The sequence below is a fragment of the Dipodomys merriami genome, unplaced genomic scaffold (genome assembly GCF_024711535.1).
Source record: "Dipodomys merriami isolate MVZ:Mamm:240054 unplaced genomic scaffold, mDipMer1.0.p SCAF_886, whole genome shotgun sequence".
Lineage (NCBI taxonomy): Eukaryota > Metazoa > Chordata > Mammalia > Rodentia > Heteromyidae > Dipodomys > Dipodomys merriami.
Window position 1 is genome coordinate 14,551 of NW_027206497.1, and position 26,653 is coordinate 41,203.

Below are 26,653 nucleotides of genomic sequence, written 5' to 3' on the forward strand. Positions count from 1 at the left end.
CAGCCTGGGCAGGAAAGTCTGTGAGACTCTTATCTCCAATTAATCACTAAAAAAAGCCATAAGTTGAGCTATGGCTCAAGTAGTGGAGCACTAGCTTTGAGCAAAAAAACTGAGACAGTGCCCAGACTCTGAGTTCAAACCTATGGACCAGCATAAAATTTGAAAACAAAATTAAAAAGACTTCTCATCCTCTGAAAAAAAGTAGAAAAAAATTCTACTTTTAAATTATTACAGCTCTAAATCAACCTAAATGTCTAACACTAGAACAAAAGGATTTATGAAGATTGGGGACATGGCTTAAATGGTATAATGCTCACCTAGCATGGGGGATCCCCTGGGTTCAAACCTTAAACCTTAGGAAGGAAGGAAGGAAGGAAGGAAGGAAGAAAGGGAGGGAGGGAGATGCATTGATATAGAATATTGAATTACCTTTAGAAGTAATGATGCCTTGCTTTATTTATTTACATTAGTCAAATTAACAAATATTTATGATATAACATTAAGAGCAAAAAAATCAATTTACAAAGCCAGACATGGTGATATATGCCTATAATCCCAGCATCTGAAAGGCTGAGGCAGGAGGATCATGAGTTTAAGGCAAGCTAGGGCTACATAGTAAATTCTGGATTAGCTTAGACTACACAGCAAGACAAAACAAACAAAAAACTCCACAAGTTTAGAAAACAATATAGAAAGAACAACTGGGTGCCAGTGGCTCACACTTGTAATCTCAGCTATTCAGGAGGCCTCTGAGGATTAAGGTTGGAAGCCAGCACAGGCAGAAAAGTCTGTGAGACTCCCATCTCCAACAAACTACTCAAAAAAAGCCAGAGGCCGGGGGCCAGTGGCTCACGCCTGTAATCCTAGCTACTCAGGAGGCTGAGATCTGAGGATCAGGGTTCAAAGCCAGCCCAGGCAGAAAAGTCCGTGAGACTCTTATCTCCAATAAACCACTAGAAAATCGGAAGTGGTGTTGTGGCTCAAGTGGTAGAGCGCTCGCCTTGAGCTGAAAAGCTGAGGGACAGTGTTCAGGCCCAGAGTTCAAGCCCCATGACCAACAAAAAACAACAACAACAAAAAGCCAGAAGTAGCACTGTGGCTCAAGTGTTAGAGCAATAGCCTTGAGCACAAAGAAGCTCAGGGACAGCACCCAGGCCCTGAGTTCAAGCCCCATGACCAACAAAAATAAAAAAATAAAAAATAGCCTATTTCAGGATTTTTTTTTTAATCAAGAATATCCATCTTGCCAGGTGCCTGTGGCTTATGACTATAATCTTAGCTATGGCTAAGATCTGAAGATTGAGGCTCAGAGCCAGCCCAGGTAGACAAATCCAAGAGACTCTTAAATCCAATTAACTAGCAAAAGGCCAGAAGGTGTGGCTAAGAGGCAGAGTGCTAGCAGAGAGTAAAAAGCCAAGGAAAAATGCAAGACCCAGAATTCAAGCCCTAGTACCAAGAAAGAACATCCTTCTTTTCTTCACTTTATATCAATAAAAAAGGACATTAAAAGTCAGTCACATATATTTCAACTCAAGAAAGGATGGTTTTAGTTAATATAGTTACTTCATACTGCCAAATTCTATGTAGATTTAGATCTAATGACAAAATAATAAACATTTCTAAAAAATTACATGTGACATTTCTTTTTTTTTTTTTTGCCAGTCATGCGGCTTGAATGCTGGGGCTGGGCGCTGTCCTTCAGCTCTTTTGAGCTGAAGGCTAGTACTCTACCACTTGAGCCACAGTACCATTTCCAGCCTTTTCCATTTATATGATGTTGAGGAATCGAACCCAGGGCCTCATGCATGGGAGGCATGCACTCTACCACTGAGCCACCTTCCAAGGTCCCACATGTGACATTTCTAATATCTGAAAGTAGGATTTGGAGGGGAGAGGGGAAAGGTCTTACTACATAGTCTAGGTTGGCTTTGAACTCTCAGTCCTCTTGCCTCAGTCTCCCAAGTGCTAGGATTACAGTGTGTATCACCATGCCTGGCTAAAATAGAAATACTAAGCACACACCAAAGCAAAAACAACAAAGAGAAGAAAATTGGCACATTTGATTTCAATAAAATTCCTGAACTTACAAATTTAAACAACAAACAAAAGTACCAAATACAAAGTCAAAACCCAACAGTTTGATTTTTAAGTAATAGACAACAGTTTTAACTTTAGTAATAGGCAATAATGAAACATTAAGACCAGCATTTCCCAAAAGGATCTCAACATTTATGAATTGGAGCTGGGTGTAATGGTCCATGGTGTAATGGTGCATGCCTGAGTCTCAGCTATCCCAGAAACTGAGGTAGGAGAATCACCTGAGGTAGGAGAATCACCAGAGGTAAGAGAATCACCTGAGCTCAGGAGTACACAGCTTGGACAATACAGTGGGACTTCATCTCAAGAACAGTGCGTGCGTGCGTGCGTGCGTGCATGCGTGCGTGCGTGCGTGCGTGCGAGTGTGTCTCACCTGCTATGGTTTGGGCATTCTGCTGCCTAAAGATTGATCTTATGGGGCTGGGAAGGTGGCTCAGTGATAGAGCACTTGCCTTGCATGCATGAGCCCCTGGGTTCGATTTCTCAGCACCTCATAAGCAAAAAGAAAGCAAGCCAGAAGTGGCGCTGTGGCTCAAGTTGTAGAGCGCTAGCCTTGAGCTGAAGAGCTGAGGGACAGCGCCCAGGCCGAGTTCAGGCCCCACGACCGGACACCCCCTCCCCCCTGAAAAAAAAAAAAAAGATTGATCTTATGGGGCTGGGAATGTTGGCTTAGAAGTAGAGTGCCTGGCTAGCATGCATGAAGCCCTGGGCTCAATTCCTCAGTACGACATAAACAGAAAAAGCCAAAAGAGAGGTGGTGTGGCTCAAATGCTAGCCTTGAGCAAAAGAAGCTCAGGGACAGTGCCTAGACCCAAAGTTCAAGCCCCAGGACTGGCCAAAAAGAAAAAAGAAAAAAAAAGATTGATCTTATGGGCAATGGAGATTCAGGTAAATGATGGCTGATTTAATTATAACACTTAGTTCTTATGGCAGATACATAGATTTTAGTTCCATTTCTACTACTAACCACAGTAGAAAGACATGTGCTAATACAAACATATCATTGTGCATATAAGCTCTTGAAATAATAACTCTGGGTTAGCGGCAGAAAAAGCAATTCTTTTAGCCAAAGCACATCTGTATTACTCATTCAAATACAACAAAGGGACATACTTCAACTTCTGAGTCATTGGACTCCAGCTGTGGTGGAAGGATAGGCAGCATGGGCTGGCCCATTTTAGCCATCCGGGAGATCAGCTTGGCCTTGACTGTATCAGGATTCTAAAAAGAGAAAACCACAAAAATCTCTGTGATTAAGGTTCATTACCTTTAGGCAGCTACATCTTTGGCTCTTGTATTAAATCACTAAACAAGTAATCCTACTGTATCCATCTGAAACCATTTCCTCTAGAAAATGAGAATTAATTATACCAGTAAAAGTAATTCCTTTCAGGTTTGGAATAGATAGAGTGGTTTCATATATATATTACCTCCACACTGGGTATAATTATTTCTATTTTTCAGATTAAAAGCTAAGGCAGAAATGTTAAGAAAAAGAGGCATTTTAGCTGACAGGACCCCTTCCAAGCATGAATCGAGTCAATAGAAAAATACTTAGAAGAAATTTGTAAAGGGAAGAAAGAGGAGCTCTTTGTGCTAAATTCAAGTTCATTTAGCTCTGATTTGGCTGTATTTTACATCCTGTGTTAGTAGCTCATGTGTCCACTAGGTGGCTCAACATGTAGTCTTCAGAATGAAGTTACATAAAATGTACCTGAAGGTACATAAAATGATTTCCTAGATGTATGAAGAAATGATTATAACCTTCATTGTTACTATTTTTTCAGGTAAAAACATAAAACATTAAACTTGTTTACATGGATTAACAGTCCATTATGTATATAATTTGTCACAATTCAGGATTGTGTGCCCATTTTTTTTTTTTCCTTAACAGGTACAAATAATCTAAAAAAAATGGATACATCAAAAGAAGAAAGAGGATTAGATATATAAACCATATCCACACCATGGAACATCACAATCTACAGATTAAAAGAAGAATGAGGAAGGGCTCTACACACTAACATGGAAAGATACCTTATATACTACATATAAAATGCAAGGTGCTCTACTCAGGAGGCTGAGAACTGAGGATTACGGTTCAAAGCCAGCCCAGGCAGGAAAGTCTGTGGGACTCTTATCTCCCATTAATCACAGAAAAAACTGGAAGTGGCTCTGTGGCTCAGTTGGTAGAGTTCTAGCCTTGAGCAAAAAGGAGCTTAGGGACAGAGCCCAAGCCCAGAGTTTGAGCTCCAGGACCGGCAAAAAAAAAAAAAAAAAGCAAAGTACTATCTATCTATCTATCTATCTATCTATCTATCTTACTCTTTTTTATGTGTGAAAGAAGGATGAAAAAATGAAACATACATTCCAGTTTGCCTGCACCAGTATAACGAAACACTGGAAGAATATGCAAGGACACAGTAAAAGTAGTTACCTAAGGAATGAGATGGAGTAGGGCAGACCAGAACATCTATCTACTCCTTACAAGGACTGAGTAACCGCTATATAATCCTGCTATATTATTATGATAACTGTACTATATGATTCAATTACCTACTCAAAACAAAAAAGGCTTAAATGTAAAAAATGGTTAATTTTATGTTATATGTCTTTTCTTTTTTTTTTTTTTTTGTCAGTCATGGGGCTTGAACTCTGCACCTGGCACTGTCCCTCAGCTCTTCAGCTCAAGATTAGCGCTCTACCACTTGAGCCAAAACACCGCTTCCGGTTTTCTGGTGGTTAATTGGAGATCAGAGTCATATGGACTTTCCTTGCCCGGGCTGGCTTTGAACGCTCAGATCTCAGCCTCCTGAGTAGCTAGGATTATAGACATGAGCCATGGGTACCCGGCATGATATGTATTTTCTTTCTTAAAATAAGCTAAACTACAAAAAAATTTTTTTAATGGTTGGACATCACTGGTCTGACAGAAGTTGCTAAAGTTCAGAAACAGGTGACAAGTACAATGGAGCCCATACTAGGCAACTTTTGCAGCTGTTCAAAGCCTTGAGATTATCACTAGTTATGCATTTCTTTTCTGATTCATAGGTTAACCTTCTGGGTTTAGGTGACCATTTTTTATACACATTATACTCACTGTTTGCTTAATAATCCTGCTTTGAGCTGAATATAAACAAGTAAAACAGAGCTGGACAGAAATGAAGCACATCTCTCCATGCACCTGTGGTTCCTGACATGGCAGGTGAAGGCTTCCAGCACCTGACAAGCTTTAGCCACCACATGGCCTACTTGAGGCATGTGTAAAAGCCTGCACAATCAGGCAGGGCAGCAGCAGTGTGTCCTTCCTAAAGGTGTGTCCTAATTTTACTACAACAGAAGGTTGGGGAAACAGAGGCCCAGAGACCTGCTCAAAGTCAATCAGTTGGTGACTAAACCCAAAACTCCTGAGAGAAATAAGTATAAAGGTATGTATCATTAGCATTAACTAAGCTAATGTTTATTAAACTCTTACAATATGCCAGACATAATACTAAAAACCACAAGTTCTACTTTGTAGATGAGGAAGTAAATCTGAGGATTTGAAAGCTAGGTTGCTCAAGGTCACAGTGAGAAAATAGCAGAGAAGCCTACCATTAACCATTAATATCTCCAATAAATGATGTCTCTACAAGGGAAGTGCATTTTAAGTAAGGTGCTCTTTGCCCAGTATAACACAATTCTAATAATAATCACAGATACTATTTACTAAAGACATACTTCACAAAGGCTCTGCACTCAGAGCTTTATAAGTATCTCTAATCCTTACAATACTAGGGACTGTGAAAATGGCTTCCATTCTTACAACGAAGCTGAGGAAAAGCAAAGTTAAGATCCTTTCTCAAGGCCTCATACTACTAAGAATCAAGACTGTAGATGCAAGCCAGGCGACAGTGACTTATGCTTGTAATCCTAGATGCTCAGCAGGCTGAGGTCTGAGGATCAAGGTTTGAAGCTAGCCTAGATAGAAAGATCCATGAGATTCTTATCTTCAATTAACCAGCAAAAAGCCAGAAGTGGAGGTGTGGCACAAGTGGTAGGTTTGAAGCTAGCCTAGACAGGAAGATCCATGAGATTCTTATCTCCAATTAACCAGCAAAAAGCCAGAAGTGGAGTGGTAGAGTGCCAACCTTGAAAAACAAAACGAACCCAAGTAAGAAGGCCTTGAGTTCATGTCCCAGTACTGGCGCGCGCGCGCGCGCGCGCGCGCACACACCACACACACACACACACACCACACACACACACACACACACACACACACACACACACACACACACACACACACACACACACACACACACACACACACACACACACACACACACACACACACACACACACACACACACACACACACACGGCTATAGATTCAAAAACCCAGGATAATTTTTTTTTTTTTTTTTGTCGGTCGTGGGGCTTGAACTCTGGGCCTGGGAGCTGTCCCTCAGCTCTTCAGCTCAAGGCGAGCACTCTACCACTTGAGCTACAGCGCCACTTCCGGTTTTCTGGTGGTTTATTGGAGATAGGAGTCTCACGGTCTCTCCTGCCCGGGCTGGCTTTGAACCGCGATCCTCAGATCTCAGCCTCCTGAGTAGCTAGGATTACAGGCGTGAGCCACCAGCGCCTGGCTAACCCAGGATAATTTATAATGACTCCAAGTAGAAGAAAATGAACAAAGGACCCATGATTTTTAGCCTAAATCAATGGCTAGGCACAGGACACTCTAGCAAGCTGAAAGTAAGGGGGACAAACTCATACTTACTGTATTTGCTGTAAGCTGTTCATTGAGAGAGTTGGATTTGCTACGAAGAACAGGCTCCCTGAAAACAAACAAGACATAACCTGAGATAAAGCAAACTCATAATCACAAACCTAGATTATGCTGTTAAACAAATTGTTTTTTCAAAATGTACACCAACTGAGAAGCTCTAAAAAGAATTTAAATGTTTTAGCTTAAAAAATCTTTGAATGCAAGTGAAAATGAACAACTTCCCACTTAAATGCTTGTTTACTTTTTTCCCATGAGTATATATTTTATATTAATGTCCTTCTCCACTTCCTTCCAGAGTTTTTCAAGTACTCTCATTTGAATTAATAGTTTTATAAACTAACAATATTAATCCTTGCTCAGGAAAATCATGTGCAAGTTCTATCTCACTGGTTCCATTTTTTCCCCATATATTTCACATTATTGTATTTGAAACTTAGGTCCATATTTCTGAAGCCTTCCAAGAGTTGTTTCTACTACATTGGAAGAGCTTGCTACAATCCCAGCACCTCACCCTGATTTAGAAGGCACTGATGTAGGTGACGACACAACAGGATCAGCAGAGAGGCTGTCAGCACCAGGAATGGGAGAGGGAGCTACCGAACCCCGGGAACTGACACTGTGTCCATCAGCACCAGAATCTCGAGCAAACTTCACCTAGGAAAAAGCCAGCACAGGTGGAATGGGCTACAAGCATCCTCTTCCCTGCCCAGCATGTATTTCTCATGTTTCTACTCCTCAAAACACAATCTATCATCTCTCCATTGTAGATAAATCAGAAACTGCTAAAAAAAAATAATGATTAATTACAACTCAACTATCTTATGTTAGCTAGTGTGTGTGTGTGTGTGTGTGTGCGCGCATGTATATTTTTAATCAAAAATGAAATCATACTGTTTTATAACTGGCACTGTTCACTCACTAGTATGTTAACATGTTCCAGGACTGGGGCTTGAACTCAGGGCCTCAGGCTCTTGCTCAGCTTTTTTGCTCACTGCTGGTACTCTACCACTTGAGCCACTCCTCCAGTTCCAGCTTTTTGTTGGTTAATTAGAAGCAAGAATCTCCTGAACATTGCTGCCCAAGCTGGCTTTGGATCATGATTCCTAGATCTCAGTGCCCTGAGTAGCTAAGATTGTAGGCATGAGCCACCAGCACCTGGCCCGTTTTTAATATTCAAAGAAATCTGTCTGCAGAATCTGGTTCTCAAACACATGCATTTAACACACACTTTAATTGCAGAGAGGTAGCTCATCACACACAACACAGCACAGGTCACTCACCCGTCTAACCTCCACCTCGAACACCAGGACTGAGTCTGCTGATTGAGTCCAGCCTATTACCCCTTCAGAGCCAGTGGCACAGGCTGGAGGGATAATTAGCAACCGCTTTCCTCCCTTTTTCATGCCCAGCATTCCATCCTCCCAGCCCTATGGAATCAGAGATGAGGGAAAAACTCATCAGAAAGGAAGGCCTCGTAAGGCAAAACTAACTGCAGGAGCATTGGATTTCACTTATTCATATACAACCTTAGATAATGCCTCTGGTGGTCAAGATCAACTATTACCACATTGGTTGTAAGAAAATCTACAATATAGTTTCTAAACCTACTAGTAAAAGCTGCAATCTGGTGTTGGATGAAGTACATGTAACTTAGATAGTTAATAGAAAATAAGAGTGATTTAATAGAAGCCCAGAACCAATGGCTCATACCTATAATCCTAGCTGCTCTGAGATCTAAGGACTATGATTCAAAGCCAGCCAGGAAGACAAATACTAGAGACTCTTATCTCCAATTAGCCAGCAAAAAGTCAGAACTGGAGATATGACTCAAGTGGCAGAGCACCAGACTTGATCAAAAAGCTAAATGAGAGCTTGAGGTCCTGAGTTCAAGCCCCAGTACCAGCATATGCAAGCACATGTGCATGCATACGTGCACACACACACAAGTTATCATTATTAAATATGTTTTTCTACGCAGTGGCTTTTTTTGGGGGGGGGAGGGGGGAGGTCTAGTCGTGGAGCCTGAACTCTGAGCCTGGGCGCTGTCCCTCAGCTCTTCAGCTCAAGGCTAGCACTCTACCACTTGAGCCACAGCGCCACTTCCAGCTTTTTTTCTTTTTGCTTGTGTGGTGCTGAGGAATCAAACCCAGGGCCTCATGCATGCAAGGCAAGTGCTCTACCACTGAGCCACCTTCCCAGCCCCACGCAGTGTGTTTTATGCGCTTGTTTAATCCCCAAGATAATCTCCTAACATTGAGACCATTTTTACAGATATGAAAACTAAGGCCTTTGGGGGTGAAGTAACTAAGTAAGTTAAGATTCAAGTAAGACCTATCTAGCTCCAAGGATCATGAATGGATGGATACAGCACCATGCACCCATATGTGCTAATATAATACTTCATGTACATAAAATATTCTTTTTTTATTTTGGTTGGTCATGGGGATTGAACTCTGGGCTTGGGCATTGTCCCTCAGCTCTTCAGCTCAAGGCAAGCACTCTACCACTTGAGCCACAGTGCCACTTCCAGTTTTCTGGTGGTTTACTGAAGATAGTCTTGTGGGCTTTCCTGCCCGGGCTGGCTTTGAACCGTGATCCCAGCCTCCTGAGTAGCTAGGATTACAGGTGTGAGCCACCAGCGCTCAGCTAAAATATTCTTTAGTTCATAAAACATTTGCATGGTTGATAAAAACAAAATTCATAACTTGAACTCAGGTCTTCAGATTCCAATCCCCTCCTGTTGTGTTGTAGTTGCAAAGTGAGCCAGAGAGATGAGAATTAACCTACTATGATAAAATTATGGAAAAAAATAGTTTCTCCTCTTTCTCTGTGAAGCTATGGAAGGGTATGGTAATTTTGTCAATCACAGGATGAAAAAGGGTAGGAATTACAGAAAACAAATATACCTGTCTTCAACACAGTGTCTCATAGGCAAAAATCTCCCCAAGTGGACAATGCAACACCTCTGACCATCCTAATTTCTATCCAGGTATTTCTAGACTCTTGGAAGATACATCCAGGTTAGAAATGCCACAATCAAAATATAATAGATCGTTACCTTGATGACTTTTCCTGATCCTAATTTCAGGCGAAGCAACTTATCTTTGTTTGCAGTGGAGTCAAAAACCTTCAATTTGAACAAAGTAAAGGAGGTCACACAATTTCAAATACAATAATAACTATTCAACTAACAATACTGGTACTTTTTTTTCTTTGTCAGTCAAGGGCCTTGAACTCAGGATCTAGGTGCTGTCCCTGCTTTTTTGCTCAAGGCTAGCACTCTATTACTTTGAGCCACAGCTCTACTTCCAGTTTTTAGATGGTTAATTCGAGATAAGAGTCTCATGGCTTTCCTGTCCCAGGTGGCTTTGAATTGTGATTCCCCGGATATCAGTCTCCTGAGTAGCTAGGATTACAGGTGTGAGCCATCAGCTCTTGGCCATAGAGGTCCTTTTTAAAGAGGGAATATTAGATAAAACAGGAAGACAGTTCTACAAATAAAAAACTTGAAAAAGATAACATTTTGGCTGAGGGGTTATTGATAGTGGAAGATCTCTGGAACAATAAATTCCCACACAAGAAAAAAACACCTTTCTTTACCACTAGGAATTTGAACATTTTCTCAAATAATTTGGCTTATTTGATGCTGATACTAACCCTACCAAGTAATTAGTATAAGGATCATTAACTTTTATTCACAAATGGGGAAAAAAAAAGCTTATATGACTTGATTAAGGTCAACGGGTAAAATTAAGACTTTCACCCACATTTTTTTAAGTCATAAAGATCTTCCAGCCAGGCACCTGTGATCCTGGCTACTCAGGAGGCTACTCACAGTTTGAAGCCAGCCTGGGCAGAAAAGTCCATGAGACTCTAAATCTTCAATTACTAGCAAAAACCTAAAAGTGGAGGTATGGCTATACTAGTAGAGCACCTGCCTTGAACAAAAAAGCCAAGTCCCATTACCAGAACAACCAAAAACAAGCAACAACAACAAAAAGAAAACCTCAGATCTTTCTGTCCTATTGCATTTGAGGGCTTAATATTAAAAACACAACAAGCCCAATGTGTTTACAGTATCCAATATGAGAAAACACAGGAGGGTGTAAAAAGTACATCCAGGGCTAGGAATGTGGCTTAGTGGTAGAGTGCTTGAGAACATGGGTTTGATTCCCCAGTACTATATAAACAAACAACAACAAAAAAAGTACATCCATCTTTAAGACTGGCATGGGAGAACAACAAACACATGAATATTTGAGAAACTGGTTTCCACTTGTTCAAGTGGAAGAGAGAGAGTGAGGCACTGAACAGACTTTATGCTTCATTTTATAGCTCATGTGGTAGTGCCTAAAAGTTTCCATCTGCCAACAGCCGCAATTCACAGTAATATGCACAGCCTTCATGGTACCTAAACTACAGAACAATTTGCAAGGCCAGTTTTTTTTTGTTTTTTGTTTTTTTTTGTCGGTCATGAGGCCTGAACTCTGGGCCTGGGCGCTGTCCCTCAGCTCTTCAGCTAGCACTCTACCACTTGAGCCACTGCACCACTTCCCAAGGACAGTTTCTTACCTGACCCAGAACATGATTCTGAAAGAGCCACCCTGTATACGCCACTTCTAAGGAATCCCCATTTTCCACAGCAGGACCCTCTGTCACAACGAGGTCCTGAGAGACTACTGCATCAAAGGAAGGGGTGCTGTTGCACTTGGCAATACACACCTGAAAAAAAAAAATCAGAGCAGCATACATTTGATTTAACCTTCTAAGAACTCATCCCATTATCGCAACTGTTCTTTCTCAAACTGCTACACCCATGAACAAACAGATTATAAAGTTTAAAGTGAACAAACAGATTATAAAGTTTAAAAGTAAATCATTCCAAAGCCTGTGATGCTGCCAAGAACCATGAGGCCTAAAATCATGGCTTTGGAAGCAGAATATCTGAGTATATGTCTGGTACATGCACTGCCAGTTCTTGCTCTGACTGTGGTCAGATAACTTAATCTCCATGTACCCAACATTCCTCATTTGTAAAAATGAAGGGAAAAAAACAACTCTGCATATCTTATATAGGGTGATGATGAAAATTACAAGGCATTAACACAAGTAGAATAATTAGCAATGCATCTGGGAACTACCCAACAGTATTTGTAACTATAATTGTATAGTAACTACCAAATAAACATTTGTTAATGAACTGATTTACTGTCTCAGTATTTGAGACTTTATGGAAAAAAAGGGGAATTTCGGGGGCTGGGAAGTTGGCTCAGTGGTAGAGCGCTTGCCTTGCATGCCTGAGGCCCTGAGTTCGATTCCCCAGCACCACATAAGCAAAAAGAAAAAAGCCGGAAGTGGCGCTGTGGCTCAAGTGGTAGAGCGTTAGCCTTGAGCTGAAGAGCTGAGGGACAGCGCCCAGGCCCAGAGTTCAGGCCCCACGACAGGACCTCCCCCCCAAAAAAGGGGAATTTCTAAAAAATTTAAAAGGAGGCAAGTATTGTGGTTTATACCTGTAATCTAACTTCTTTGGAGACCAAGATTAGGAGAATCAAGGCTCAAGGCTAGCCCAGGCAAAAAATTTATAATATCTCATCTCAATAATAAGCTAGATGTGATGGTATGCACCTGACATTCCAGCGCTACACAGAAAGTATAAGTAGGAGGATCATGATCGAGGTTGGCCAGGGCAAAAAGCAAGAGTTCTTTTTAAAAATAAATAGATTGGGCTGGGAAGGTGGCTCAGTGGTAGAGTGCTTGCCTTGCATGCATGAGGCCCTGAGTTCGATTCCTCAGCACCACATAAGCAAAAAGCCGGAAGTGGCACTGTGGCTCAAGTGGTAGAGCGCTAGCCTTGAGCTGAAGAGCTGAGGGACAGCATCCTGGCCCAGAGTTCAGGCCCCACAACCGACCAAAAAAAAAATAAATAAAATAAATAGATTAATTAATTAACCCTAACTACTCAGGAGACTGACATCTGAGGATTGAGGTTCAAAGCAGGAAAGTCTGTGAAACTCATGTCCAATTAACCATCAAAAAGATAGAACTAGAGCCGGGCGCCAGTAGCTCACGCCTATAAGTCCAGCTACTCAGGAGACTGAGATCTGAGGATCACGGTTCAAAGCTAGCCCAGGCAGGAAAGTCTGTGAGAATCTTTATCTCCAATTAACCAACAGAAAACCACAAGTGGTGCTGTGGCTCAAGTGGTAGAGTAATAGCCTTGAGCTGAAGAGCTGAGGCACAGCACCCAGGCCCAGAGTTCAAGCTCCACGACCAACCAAAAAAAAAAATAGGTAGAAGTAAAGCTGTGGCTCAAGTGATAGAGCACCAGGCTTGAACAGAAAAGCTAAGGAACAGGGCCCAGGCCCTGAATTCAAGTCCCAGTATGGGCACTAAAAAAAATTAAAAATAATGAAAGCTTTTCAAAGGACTGGAGAAAAAAAGTGTGGGTTAAGTGGTAGAGTACTTGTCTATCAAGTGCAAGGCCCTGAGTTAAAATCCCAATACTACAAAAATAAATAAATAAAGGAACTTCTAAAGATAATACTAAGATATACCCTCATAACTCAATTCATTACCAACTACAGATACAACCATATTAACACAAATCTTATGCTTGTCACTAACAAAGTATAGCAGGTATGGGTTTGCCATATTATTTCCTAAAATTGAGACCCTAAACAAGTGCTCTAGCTTTGCACATGAAAGAGAAAGTATCACCTGCTTATTGAACTCCACAGCAGCCTTTTCAGACTCAAACATGATGGACCAGTTTTGTCTCTGGTCATCATAAAAGGTGCTATAGTTATTGGGCCGAACCTGGAGAAAAGATAAATGCTGGGGTAATTCAAGCACAAGCATCACTGTGGGTTAATCTGTCCAAACTCACAGAAAAGGACTTGGCTCAACTGCACCTAAGGAGAGGTATCAGGGATTCTTCTTCCCTCCCACCATCCACACACCACCCTGAAGTCCCTTCCCCTGAAGGCAATCAAAAGACCTTTCTGAAAGGCTCTGTTTGCTGATGCCGAGGGCCAAAGTAGTGGACCTAATTTCTACCAGCTATGTTCAGACCCCTCTCTTCTTGTAAGCCTATCCCAAAGGTGCAATTGATTTGATCATGGGGAAATCTTACCACCAGCTCAAAGTTCAGATGAATCCTTGCAACAGTAACCGGCTGTTGCTGACTGATATAAAGGAGAATCCTGTACTGTATTCAAACAAAATGGGCAGAAAAGGAAGAAAACAGAAGTTAAAAGGCAATACAAAATCAGCAGTATGATATAGGCTCCTGCTCCATACAGCTATAAATCCTAAAATTCTGTTCTAACCTTCTAAGTTTAGATTTTAAAACTTCTCTTAAATTTTTAGGTTTTGGCCAAGCACTGGTGGCTCATGACTGTAATCCTAGCTACTCAGGTGGCTGAGTTCTGAGGATAAAGGTTCCAAGCCAGCCCAGGCAGACAAATCCATCAGACTCTTATCTCCAACTAACCAACAAAATGCCAGAAGCAGAGGTGTGGCTCACATGTTAGAGCACCAGCTTAAAGCAGAAAAAGCCTTGTGACAGTGCCCACACCATGAGTTCAAGCTCCAATACTGTCACCATTAAAAGAAAAAAAGTTTAGATTTTAAATTATAACTTTCCAGTCTTCATTTAATTTTTTTCTTGCTTTGGACTTACTCTTCAAATGTAATTAGCAATGTCTTTATTAGTACTTCTATTCAAGGGTTGAGAACTTTTTTCTTGCTAAAGGACATTTGGATATTTATAATATCACTAAAAAGTCTAGATTTAGGGGAAGGACAGAGGAACAGAAGGATACCAAGGAAGAAGGGCAGGGGAGGAAAGCGGGAAATTTATTTGAACACTAGTAGTAAGTGAGAATATGTATTATGTTTACTTTTATTAGGTATGGTAGTTTTGTTCTTACCTATCTTATTTTCTAGAGTTACATACTAAAGAATTTATAGCTGGGGCTGGGAAGTTGGCTCAGTGGTAGAGCACTTGCCTTGCATGCCTGAGGCCCTAGGTTCGATTCCTCAGCACCACATATGCAAAAAGAAAAAAGCCGGAAGTGGTGCTGTGGCTCAAGTGGTGGAGCGCTAGCCTTGTGCTGAAGAGCTGAGGGACAGCGCCCAGGCCCAGAGTTCAGGCCCCACGACTGGACCCCAAAAAAACAAAAACAAAGATTAAAGAATTTATAGCTGAAATTGTGTTGGAAATTTGTTCAAATTAATCTGAGTGGAAAAAGGAGAAGTTGGGGTTATAGATAAAAGATTAATAACTTTAGTTTAATAATGAAAATCTGTGCCTTCAATATGCAAGCTGTACAGTTTTATATGTGCTGCAAATTTTCCATAATTAAGGGTTTTCCTTTTTGTTTTTAAGACAATCTGTACTATCTATTATGTCAGTTACTCTAGAAAAGTAATTTTATCTCTTTGCCTGAGCATCTCTGAGGAACATGGACTCCATGTGCTCTGGACCTCTGAAATACCAGAAGTTCTTACGCTTATCTCAACAGTGCTCAAAATCCTCCAGGGCAGTATTTGAAGCCAGATAGATCTATCTACTCAAGGATGTCCATCTTGGGGCTTTCAGCCACATTTATTTTATCCCTATTACTTTACTATAACCAACTGCCCATTCTTACTTTCAAACTTTCCAAGAATAAAAACATAATGCTCAAGATGGGACAATGAATATTCATTACTACCAAATCAAAAAATATCCTTGATAACTCATTTAAAGCTCTCCAAATTCTTAAACTAGGACCATATCACAAAAAAGATGTCTAATGAAATCATTTTAAGTGATTAGATTTGTTTTAATACACAATAGTAGCAAACACCATTTACAATATCTTAATATTATATATTAACATTCAAGGCTAACCATCATTTTAATCCTGACAACTGAGACACTGAGCCAGCCCAGATAAATAACCAGCTCACTGGTTATGTTTAAGACAAGGGAATAGGTATAAAACGTGGGATACTCACATCTCTGGCTGTGTGGTTGCCCAGAACTGCAGCACCAAATTTTCCCTGCTTTAGGTACTGACCATTTATGCTATTGAAAAGGAAAAAGAAAGCAGCATTAATACTCCTCTAAATTATGCAGAACCAGCTCTCTTTTCAGGAACACAGAAGTTAGGATCTAGTCATTGGGCCTCTAGACAAAGAACCAAGATGAGCAGTTTATAACTTAAAGCTCATATAATATCTTGCCTCTTTAAATATCTAACAATCATAGTTCTTAGGGAAGTCGCTTTCTTTGAGAACTTAAAAAGGTAGTTGTGAGAGAACAGCACTTAAAGAGTAGACAAAACAACCACTCTGCAAGTTTGATCTGGTGAAATCTCCAACCAAAATGTGAGGAGGGTCAAGGGTGTTTTGTCTGTAGAAGCATTAAGAAACCAAACCAGTTAGCCATGAATAGTGACTTCAGGAGAAAAGAGAAGCTAAACTACAGTCCCCTTCCCTCCCTCCTCCAGGTTGCCAGAGCTTTCTTAATCAGCTACTTACTACCGGTAAGCATGAACTGCTGTTGCAACCAGGACTGCAGCAGTGCCTGTGGGAGCTGGGGCTGGTTTTGGTGGTGTCTGATTTCCTAAATATGAAGAAAACAGAAGTGTAACTCTTTTCTTGCTTGAAATTGATTTTAAATGTTTAGCTTCAAAAATTATGTATACTTTGCAGTTACAATGTTTTCATGATCATTATTCTCACTTGATCTACAAAACAGTGCTTGATCTTGTCTGCTGGTGAAGTAACAATACAAGTGCCCTAGTACTGTACACAATGATAGCAACAAACCCAGGACTCAAAACTTTTGAGCAATATAGTACAAATAGAAGTTTTGGGTCTGGACAAGAAGCACTATATAGTAATATGGTCATATTCCATCTGCTTTTTATTTTCCTTCCAATATTATGGCAGCTTTGATACATATAATAATTTCCCTTTCTTGTACTACTGGCATTGGAAATTTAGGGTGATATCTAAATCATGTCCACTACTTAAAGTCACAAAGTGCTAGAGTAATGCTAAAGTTCTGAAATAGCATACTAAGGGTAATTTTTTAAGTTATTTTTTTAAAAATAGGGCCTCACTATGTAGTCCAGGTTGGCCTTAAATACAAAATCTTCCTGAGTGCTGGGATTAGCATGAATCACTGTGGTTCCTGGTAAACTGCGAATTTATGCTCAATAGGCAAAATGTGTAAATGGAAGCGAAGTAAGATAATATTAACACAAATTGCAAGTACTTCTTTTTAAAAACTCTCTTTATTCTACCTTTTTTTTATACTGGAATTTTTTTTGATTTTTGAATATAAGTATATTGTAGAAAATTTAGAAAATATAAAAAAAGCCCAAAGGAAATCAAAATGATCTATAACTCCATCACCCCAAGTAAACAATGTTAATAATTTCATACATGTATTCCTAGTCCTTTATACACATCAACTCTGAGGCTATTTTCCTGCTTGTTAAGCAAAATTAATGATATGGCTAGGTATCAGTGGCTCACATCTGTAATCTCAACTACTCAAGAAGCTGAGATCTTAGGATTACAATTCAAAGCCATCCCAGGCAGACAAATCTGAGACTTATTTCCAATTAACCAGCAAAAACTAAATATGGAGCTGTGACTCAAGAGGTAGAACACCAGCCCTAAGTAAAAAGCCAACCAAGAGCTCAAAGTGCTACATTTAAGCCCCAGCACTGGCAGACATACACAAAATTAATGGTAAAATCTGATATCTTCCTATTTTCATGCACTATATTATAAGCATTTCTCCATAATGTTCAAAGGTACATAAAATACTAGGACTATCACAATTTACCTAGGTCCTTGTTACTTGACATTTCTTAAAGCTGTTTCCAGTATTTTTCTCTATTGCATATTATAATTCCTTAGAGGACATTCTTTTGTATGAACCCTTTCCATTTTATTAAAATAAATCCCTAAAATAGAGAATTATGAGATGAAAGAATATAAGAGTTTTTAAGGTTTGGTTCCATCCTGCCCCAGCGTCTTCAGAAAGGCCCCATTTTACACTCCATCAGGAGAATGGGTAGGCTTTATCTTTGTTAACAGCAAAATTTTCTTTTTGCAGCTTTACCAACATTGAGGTTGTTTTCATTTGTATTTATTACTTATAGGGAAGCAGAAATTTCAGACTTTCTATTAGATTTGCTTTAAAAAAAAAAAAAAAAACAAACTAAAACAAAAAACACTGACCAAGAGCTGATAGCTCAAGAGTAGAGCACTGTCTGGCATGGGTGAGTCCTGGGTTCAACCCCAGTGTGCATGTCCACACATGTGCAAAAATAAATTGTCCACTTCTGTTATTTACTTTTTTTCTAGTGACCTTTGCTATATTTCTTTGTTTTATAAATACCTATAACAAGCCTGGCGCTTGTTACACCTGTAATCCTAGCTACTCAATAGGCTTAGATCTGAGGATCATGGTTCAAAGCCATCCTAGGCAGAAAAGTCGGTAAGACTCTTTTTTTGGGGGGGGGGGAGGGACTAGGGGAGTCAGTCATGGGGCTTGAATTCTGGGCCTGAGTGCTTTCCCTCAGCTTTTCAGCTCAAGGTGAGCACTCTACCACTTGAGCCACAGCACCACTTCTGGTTTTCTGGTGGATTATTGGAGATGAGAGTCTCATGGACTTTCCTGCCTGGGCAGGAACCATGACCCTCAGATCTCAGCCTCCTGAGTAGCTAGGATTATAGGCATGAGCCACCAGTGCCTGGCTCTGTGAGACTCTTAACCCTAATAAACTACTCAGAAAAGGCCAGAAGTGGCAATATGACTTAAGAGCTAAGAGTAGTAGCTTTGAGCCTAAAAAACTCAAGAGACAGCACTCAGGTCTTGAGTTCAAGTCCCAGGATTGGCACTTAACAATAAATAAATAAAGTAAATATCCATGATATAGTTCAGTTCACTTAAAACTTTTCAGGTATTGTGTGTATGTGCACACATGTTGTATGTATGTGTATGTGTGTGTTGGTAGTGGAACTTGCACTCAAGGCCTTGAGCTCTAACCTGGCTTTTTCACTCAAGGCTGGTGCTCTATCACTAAAGCCACACTTCACAACTTCTGGCTTTTTGCTGGTTAACTGGAGTTAAGAGTCTTGCCAGATGCCAATGGCTCATGCCTATAACCCTAGCTAGTCAGGTGGCTGAGATTTGAGGATCATAGTTTGAAGCTAGCTGAAACAGGAAAAGTCTGATACTTTTATCTCAAATAAACTACTCAGAAAAAGCCAGTAGTGCTGTGGCTCAACTGGTAGAGCACTAGCCTACTCAGAGATAGCACCCAGGCCCTGAGTTCAAATCCCAGGACAGTCAAAAAAAAAAAGCCTCCTGGGATTTGTCTTTGTCTGTTCTGGCTGTTGACAGAGTAAGATTCTCACATCTCAGCCTTCTGAGTAAGTAGGATTATACAGGCAGGAACCACTGGAGCCCAGCATGCATTCTCCAGTTATATGTAACATTACAATAAACCTTTTCTCCTGATAAGCACACTATGACAGAAAAAACAGTAACTAATGCCAAAGTTAGATTATCTGGACAAGCATGGGGCACCGTGTAAAGTTACTGTCTTCCAAGGGCAGACAGCAATCCTTCTTTAGTAGTTCAGCTTCTTCCAGTGAACTCAAGCCAACATGACCCTATCGGGTCGCTTGGAGAGGGAAGGCTGTTTGTGTGGTTGCCAGATGGATACATGGGCCAGATGCAACAAGTGCGTGGGCTTCTCCTAAGCTTAGCATTCCTTCCTCTAAAATCAGATTTACACAGATTGTGGACTTCCCTTTGAGGAGGAAATCATTGTTTTTTTTTTCCTAAGTTTTTTTTTTTTTTTTTGGTCCAGTCATGGGGCCTGAACTCTGGGCCTGGGCGCTGTTCCTCAGCTCTTCAGCTCAGGGCTAGCGCTCTACCACTTGAGCCACAGCACCACTTCTGGCTTTTTTCTTTTTGCTTATGTGGTGCTGAGGAATCGAACCCAGGGCCTCAGGCATGCAAGGCAAGCGCTCTACCACTGAGCCACTTTCCCAGCCCCTATTCTAAAATTTTTGTTATGGTCTTTTTTTTTTTTTTTTTTTGGTTGGTCGCAGGGCTTGGACTCTGGGCTTGGGTGCTGTCCCTGAGCCCTTCAGCTCAAGGCGAGCACTCTAAGCTTGAGCTACAGCGCCACTTCCCGAGTATTTTTTAATTATAGTTTCCTTCTTCAGGGTATACAAATGTATATATATAACATGTGTATACATATATGTGTGTGTACACATATGTGTATGTGCACATATATGTGCCTATGTATATACACACATATATACATATTCCATAATTGAATCTTCACTATCTTCAACATGTATCACTTTCTCTTGAATCTATTATTACCCCCTTGTATCTCTCTTCTCTCCTCTCTCATCTTTCTCTCCCTCCTTCTCCTTCTCTCTCTCTCTCTCTCTTTCTCTCTGGCAGTATTATAAGGGACTTCCACCTGCTAGGCATGTACTCTACCACTTAAGCCATGCACCCAACTCTTTTTGTTTTAGTTATTTCTGATATAGGATCTTATGTTTATGCTTGAGCCAGACTATTCCTTGATCTTCCTATTTACACTTCCCGACCAGCTGGGATGACAAGCATGCACCAGTCTTCTACACTAGGTTCAAGAGACCAAAACAGAATTACTCATACTTAAGTTCCACATCTCCAAGAAAAAACTGGTTGTCTACTTGACCTTCTCAAATCAAGAGAGAAAATAAGAATAGCCAAATTCCCAATCTAGCCTATGTCTACTATGTGTCTGACTTTATGCTGTGCCTTAAGCCATTTTTTGCAGGTAAGATAGTCCCCTAGTCAACCCCTACCCCACCTCAGCACACACACACTTTCGCAAAAAAGAAACACTATAGTGACCACTCAGCTTTTTGGTCTTTGCTCTTTTCAGTCCAATCGGCTTTTTGTTCTTTGCTTTCTTCGGCCCTTTTATGCCTATAAGGCCAAGCTCTTCTGCTCAATGAATCAGAATATTCCATTGTATAGAATGAGGTACTGCTCAGTTCTAGAATAGCAGGTAAAACCCCACTAAGCGAGGTTGTAAAATTAAATCTGTTGTAATTTTGTCTTTTGACAATGCTATTGAGATGACTTAGGCTCAGGCTCTAAAATGGAGCTAGTCATCAGAAAAATGGAAGGTTGTAACTTTCAGCTCTACTCACCAATCTCTAGAAAAAGTAGGCTGGAGATCAAGCTCTAGAAAGTGTCCTGAGAGCAAAAGCTGAAGAGCTTCCAGATTACAGAATATCTAGCTAGCTAGCTAGCTAGAAAACTTGGAGGAACAATGTACTGAGAGAGGGCCTAGGAGATATGCACTCTACTACCACACTATACCTCTTTACCTGGCATTCGTCTGAATCTTTACAATATCTTTTTTTTTTTTTTTGTCAGTCATGGAGCTTGAACTCTGGGCCTGGGCACTGTCCCTCAGCTCTTCAGCTCAAGGCTAGTGCTCTCTTGAGCCACAGCACCACTTACAGTTTTCTGGTGGTTTATTGGAGATAAGAATTTCATGGACTTTTCTGCCCAGGTTGGCTTTGAATTGTGATCCTCAGATCTCAGTCTCCTGAGCAACTAGTATTACAGGCATGAGCCACCAATGCCCAGCTACAATATCTTTTACAATCAGCTATCAAACATAAGAAAATGTTTCCCTGAGTTTTGTAAGCAATTCTAGCCAATTAATCAAAAATAAGGAAGGGGATCATGGGAATGCTGGTTTGTAGCTGTGGTCAGTCAGAATCTAGATTTGTGACTGACATCTGACTACAAGTTTTATGGAACAAAGTCCTCAGTCTGATACTATTTTCAGGGAGATCATCTAAGCACTGAATTAGTTATAGATACTCATTTCATGTTAGCTGTATGTATTACTCTGTATGTGAGAGAAACTCCTACACAGTAAAGCAAAAGGAGGGGCTTTTAACACAGGCCAAATATAAAGGATCTGCTGCAAATACTCAACTCTGAGATGGTTATCCTCAGTGCCAGCACTGTGTCTAACATGTAAAAGATACTCAATATTTCAATATTCATTTGCCAACTACTAATTTAATGTCCCTTATAACCTGCTCTCCTTGGGCCTTCATTCCTCATCAGATTCTTACACAAAAACAACCACGTGGAGGAAAGAATAAAAACTGCAGAGTCTGTCAGATCAGAGTTCAACTTTCAACTCTGTCACTTATTAGAGAGTTTTTGTTTGTTTGCTTGCTTGTTTGTTTTGGTAATGGAGATTGAACCCTGGCCTTGCTCATGTAAACCAAGTATCCTACCACTTGAGTCATGTCCCTAGTCTCTTATTAATACTAACCTTAGAAATCCCTAATCCTTTCTGGGCCTCAAAAATCAGTAGCTCATGACTATAATCCTAGCTTCTCAGAAAGCTGAAATCTGAGGACTGAAGATTGAAGCCAGCCCCAGCAGAAAAATGTAAGACTCTTATCTCTAATCACCAAAAAGCCAGAAGTAGATCTGTGGCTCAATGTTGAACACCAGCTTTGAGCAAAAAAAAAAAAACTAAGGAATAAGGAATGACCCATGTGGGGGTGTGGCCATTGGACAGTATTTATTTTGAGTGCCTTGGACAGTTTTAGAGAGTGGTGGCCACATGAGACAAAAGAACATCCTTGTAACCTTCCCCATCAAAAATTTCCCCCAAGGTGCTAGAGCTCAGGATCACAGAATAGAGAAAGATATCCATTAGTGATGGTGGGCTTAGTCAGGCTGGTCAAGGATGCATGATATAGCACATCAGAAGGAAGGACCGTTTATCATTCCAACTAGCCTGTTAAAGCCCAATCGAATGCTTTACAACTTACCTGTTGCTGCTGTTCCTTGGCCTTTCTTAGGCTGCTTTGGGGCTGTGTACTGAAAGAATTCATTTCCTTGGCCAGAAGTTGCATCATCCAATCCAAAAAGAGAGGCCAATCTGGCACTGTTAATAGAAAATGAAAATAAATTTTCATTGAACATATCTCAAGCCTGGAATCATAACAAAAGCTTCTAATGAATGAATAAATGAATGACTGTAAATCCCATCAACACAACACTGGAAATGACAGCTAAGGGTCTCTGAAATCAAGATTATATTTTGTGATCTGAAATTATCAGCTGACCTAATCTCTAAACCCATCTGATATTATTTCCAAAGTATTTCTCAAACTCATTCCCTGTTCTTTCTCCCCTAGGTCAGGCCTCCATTACCTTTATCCAAGTCCAATGATCACAACAACTTCCTGATCCCCCAGCCTTAGTCTTGTCTGCTTCTTATCTCTTCCCCTAATTGTACCCACAGCAATCTTTCTTAATGATACCTCACTATTACCAAGATGAAATCCAAACTCCACAAGACAGCTTTACAAGGTCCTTCAAGTTTTTACCCACCCTCCTTTCCCCATCTTCATATTTGGCCATTTCTCATCTTCAACTGAGTGCTACAACTACTCTGAGAAACTCTGTATTTCTCACACAAGCGCTTTTTTTTGTATACCCAGGGCCTCATATATGGACTTCATATATGCTAGGCAAGTTCCTTTAACCACATGCTCTGCCCAAGACAAGATCTTTCAAATTCCAGTGTTTTTGGTTTTTTTGTGGGTCGTGGGGCTTTAACTCGGCTTGGGTGCTGTCCCCGTGCTCTTGGCTCAAGGTGAGTGCTCTACCACTTAAGCCACAGCACCACTTCCGGTTTTCTAGTAGGTTATTGGAGGTAAGAGTCTCATGGACTTTCCTGCCCGGGCTGGCTTTGAACCTCAATCCTCAGATCTCAGCCTCCTGAGTAGCTAGGATTACAGGCGTGAGCCACCAGCACCTGGCTTCAAATTCCAGCTTTTAGACACTCTGTTGCCTCTACCTGAAACAGTCCCTGTGTTCCTCCTCTCCCCAGAAGTTACTTGTAATTTAGGTTACATGATTGTCCTAAGCCTCCTGAAGTTCTCCATATTTCATTCCTTCAAGTTATATCAGACACCACACTAAATATTAGGTGTACACTGATGAGCACAACAGGATTCTATTTTCAAGGAGTAGTTAATCTAATGAGGGGATCAGATATTAATATATGATTGTAAATTATGAATTATGTAGCAGGGACAATGGTTATATGGCATGGTGGTCCATAAGATCAGTAGAAGTTATGCAATCATTTATCAAATAACATATACTTGATCATTTATTAAAATCACCACTCGATTGCATGTTTTGCTCACAATCTGGTATATAATATACTTCAAAAGTGTCAATGAGGGCTGGGAAGGTGGCTCAGTGGTAGAGTGCTTGCCTTGCATGCATGAGGCCCTGGGTTAAATTCCTCATCACCACATAAGCAGAAAAACCCAGAAGTGGAGCTATGGATCAAGTGGTAGAGCGCTAGCTTTGAGCTAAAGAGCTGAGGGAAAGTGCCCAGGCCCAGAATTCAGGCCCGTGACCGACCAAAAACAAAAACAAAAAGTGTCAATGAATATGTATGTCTCCTCCAACCCAGCAGTGTTGGTAGGTGGGCTCCAATGGGAGGTAGTAAGGTCATGGAGTGATTAACGTTGAATTATAAAATGGCTTGATTTGCAACAAAACAGCTTCTCCCAGATGATGGTACTTTGATACTAGAGGGCTTTCCTGTCTCCAGAACTGTGAGAAATATAGTTCTTTTCCTTATAAATTACCTACTCTGTGGTACTCTGTTATAACACAAAATGGATTAATACAATAAGGAACTCAAAGTCTAGTCCAGCTTGAGCTCACCTTCTCCAAAGGCATTCTTAGGTTGACTGTGTAAATATTCCAACTTCTGTACACATTTTTGACCATTTTTTAAACAACATTTACATTGATATATATATCAGCATTTTGTAAAATAAATTCAATATAATTGAAAACGATTGCCTTGTTTTCTCAAAGAACCTAGGATAAGTTTCCTATAAATGGGGCCAAAATGTTTATTGTAAGGTCCAAGAAATTTAAATGAGATTGCAAATATAATACTTGAAGGAAGTAGAGCTGACTTAAATAAGACATTGACAAATGCTAATGGAATTTAGGAAAAAAAAAAACAACAACAAGATTTCTCCTTAGCCAGTGCAATCTAGGCAGATTCCCTAGAAGTAAAATTTTAGGAGAATTTGGCAATGCCTTTTTTTTTTTTTTTTGCTGGTTCTGGGTGCTGTCCTTGAGCTTACTCTGCTCTTCTACTTGAGCCACAGCTCCACTTCTAACATTTTTTGACAGTTACTTGGAAATAAGAGTTGCATGGACTTTCCTACCTGGACTGGCTTCGAACTATGATCCTCAGATCTGATTCCTGAGTAGATAGGATTGCCCAGTTATTAATGCTTTTTTTTTTTTTTTGTCAGTTGTGGGGCTTGAACTCTGGGCCTGGGCGCTCAAAGTGAGCGCCCTACCACTTGAGCCACAGCACCACTTCCAGCTTTTTCTGATTATGTGGTACTGAGGAATCAAACCCAGGGCCTCATGCATGCAAGGCAAGCGCTCCACCACTGGGCCATCTTCCCAGCCCCTAGTAATGCCTTCTTACAGGGAAAATTTTTATGAAACTTACAATCTAGTTAAGATTTGCTTATAAATGAATAATTGATTTTTAAAAAGAATGTCAAATGGGGATTGTACAAGGTTCTAGGCTCAATTCCAGCACAACAACAAAAAATAAACCATCCAGGGCAAATCACAGCATTTAATAGATAAGTTATGGAAATATAAGTAGGGCTGCTGACTTGTTCCACCTAATGTTTAACACTCCTAACAGTAGGCAGAATCAACATTAGAATTTAGGCTTTATACATAGACTTTATACATAACTGCCGCTTTAAAAAATGCTTGTAGACAGGTGCCAGTGGCTTATGCCTATAATCCTAGCTACTCAGGAGGCTGAGATCTGAGGATCACAGTTCAAAGCAACCCTCGCAGGAATGAGGCTCTTATTTCTAGTTAACCACCAGAAAACCAGAAGTGGAGCTGTGGTGCAAGTAGTAGAGTGCTTTTCTTGAGCTGAAGAGCTCAGGGATAGAGCCCAGGCCCAGAGTTCAAGCCCCACAACCAAATCCCCCCCCCAAAAAAAATGCTTTGTAAACTAAGTGCAAATGGATCACACTTGTAATCCTAGCTACTGGGTAGAAAAGTCCATGCAACTCAACGTGGAGGTGTGACAGAGCATGTCTTGAGCAAAAAAAGCAAAAAACAAAAACAATACAAACAAGAGCTCATGGTCTTGAGTTCAAATCCCAGTACCATCACCAAAAACAAAACAAAACAAAACTTTGTATGGGTACAAGTGGTTCACACCTATAATCCTAGTTATTGAAGAGTTGGAGATTCAGAGGATTGTGGTTCAAAGATAGCCCAGGCAGCAAAATTTGTGATAAGTCGTCTCCAAAATAGTCAGCAAAAAGCAGATCTGGAGAGGTAGAGCACCAGCTGAGCAAGTACAAGACCCTGAGATCAACCTAGTACTACAAAAAAAAAAAAAAAAGCTTTGTTTAAAAAATAAAAAGTGGGCATGAGTTGGACATTGGTGGCTCATATCTGTAATCTCAGTCACTATTCAGGAAGATGAAATCTGAGGATTGTGGTTAGAAGCCAGCCTGGGCAGGAAAATCTGTGGGACTCTTATCTCTTATCTCCAAAAAGAATAAAAAAGATAGAAGTGAAATTATGGCTCAAGTAGTAGAGCACTAGCCCTGAGCAAAAAA

General features: G+C 40.5%; 1 protein-coding gene across 3 annotated transcripts in view; it reads right to left on the reverse strand.

The window, feature by feature from the left end:
* Positions 1 to 26,653, reverse strand: part of LOC138820443 (FK506-binding protein 15) — a 44,323-nt gene that overhangs the window by 14,170 nt on the left and 3,500 nt on the right. For all 3 annotated transcript variants that reach the window (XM_070012079.1, XM_070012078.1, XM_070012077.1), the window contains exons 2-12: positions 22,772 to 22,887; positions 16,400 to 16,484; positions 15,875 to 15,944; positions 14,004 to 14,078; positions 13,589 to 13,687; positions 11,444 to 11,593; positions 9,930 to 9,998; positions 8,152 to 8,298; positions 7,383 to 7,525; positions 6,863 to 6,920; positions 3,211 to 3,318 (exon numbers count right to left, since the gene is read on the reverse strand). In XM_070012079.1, coding sequence (XP_069868180.1) covers positions 3,211 to 3,318; positions 6,863 to 6,920; positions 7,383 to 7,525; positions 8,152 to 8,298; positions 9,930 to 9,998; positions 11,444 to 11,593; positions 13,589 to 13,687; positions 14,004 to 14,078; positions 15,875 to 15,944; positions 16,400 to 16,484; positions 22,772 to 22,887 — 1,120 coding nt within the window. The remainder of the gene's footprint in view (positions 1 to 3,210; positions 3,319 to 6,862; positions 6,921 to 7,382; positions 7,526 to 8,151; positions 8,299 to 9,929; positions 9,999 to 11,443; positions 11,594 to 13,588; positions 13,688 to 14,003; positions 14,079 to 15,874; positions 15,945 to 16,399; positions 16,485 to 22,771; positions 22,888 to 26,653) is intronic.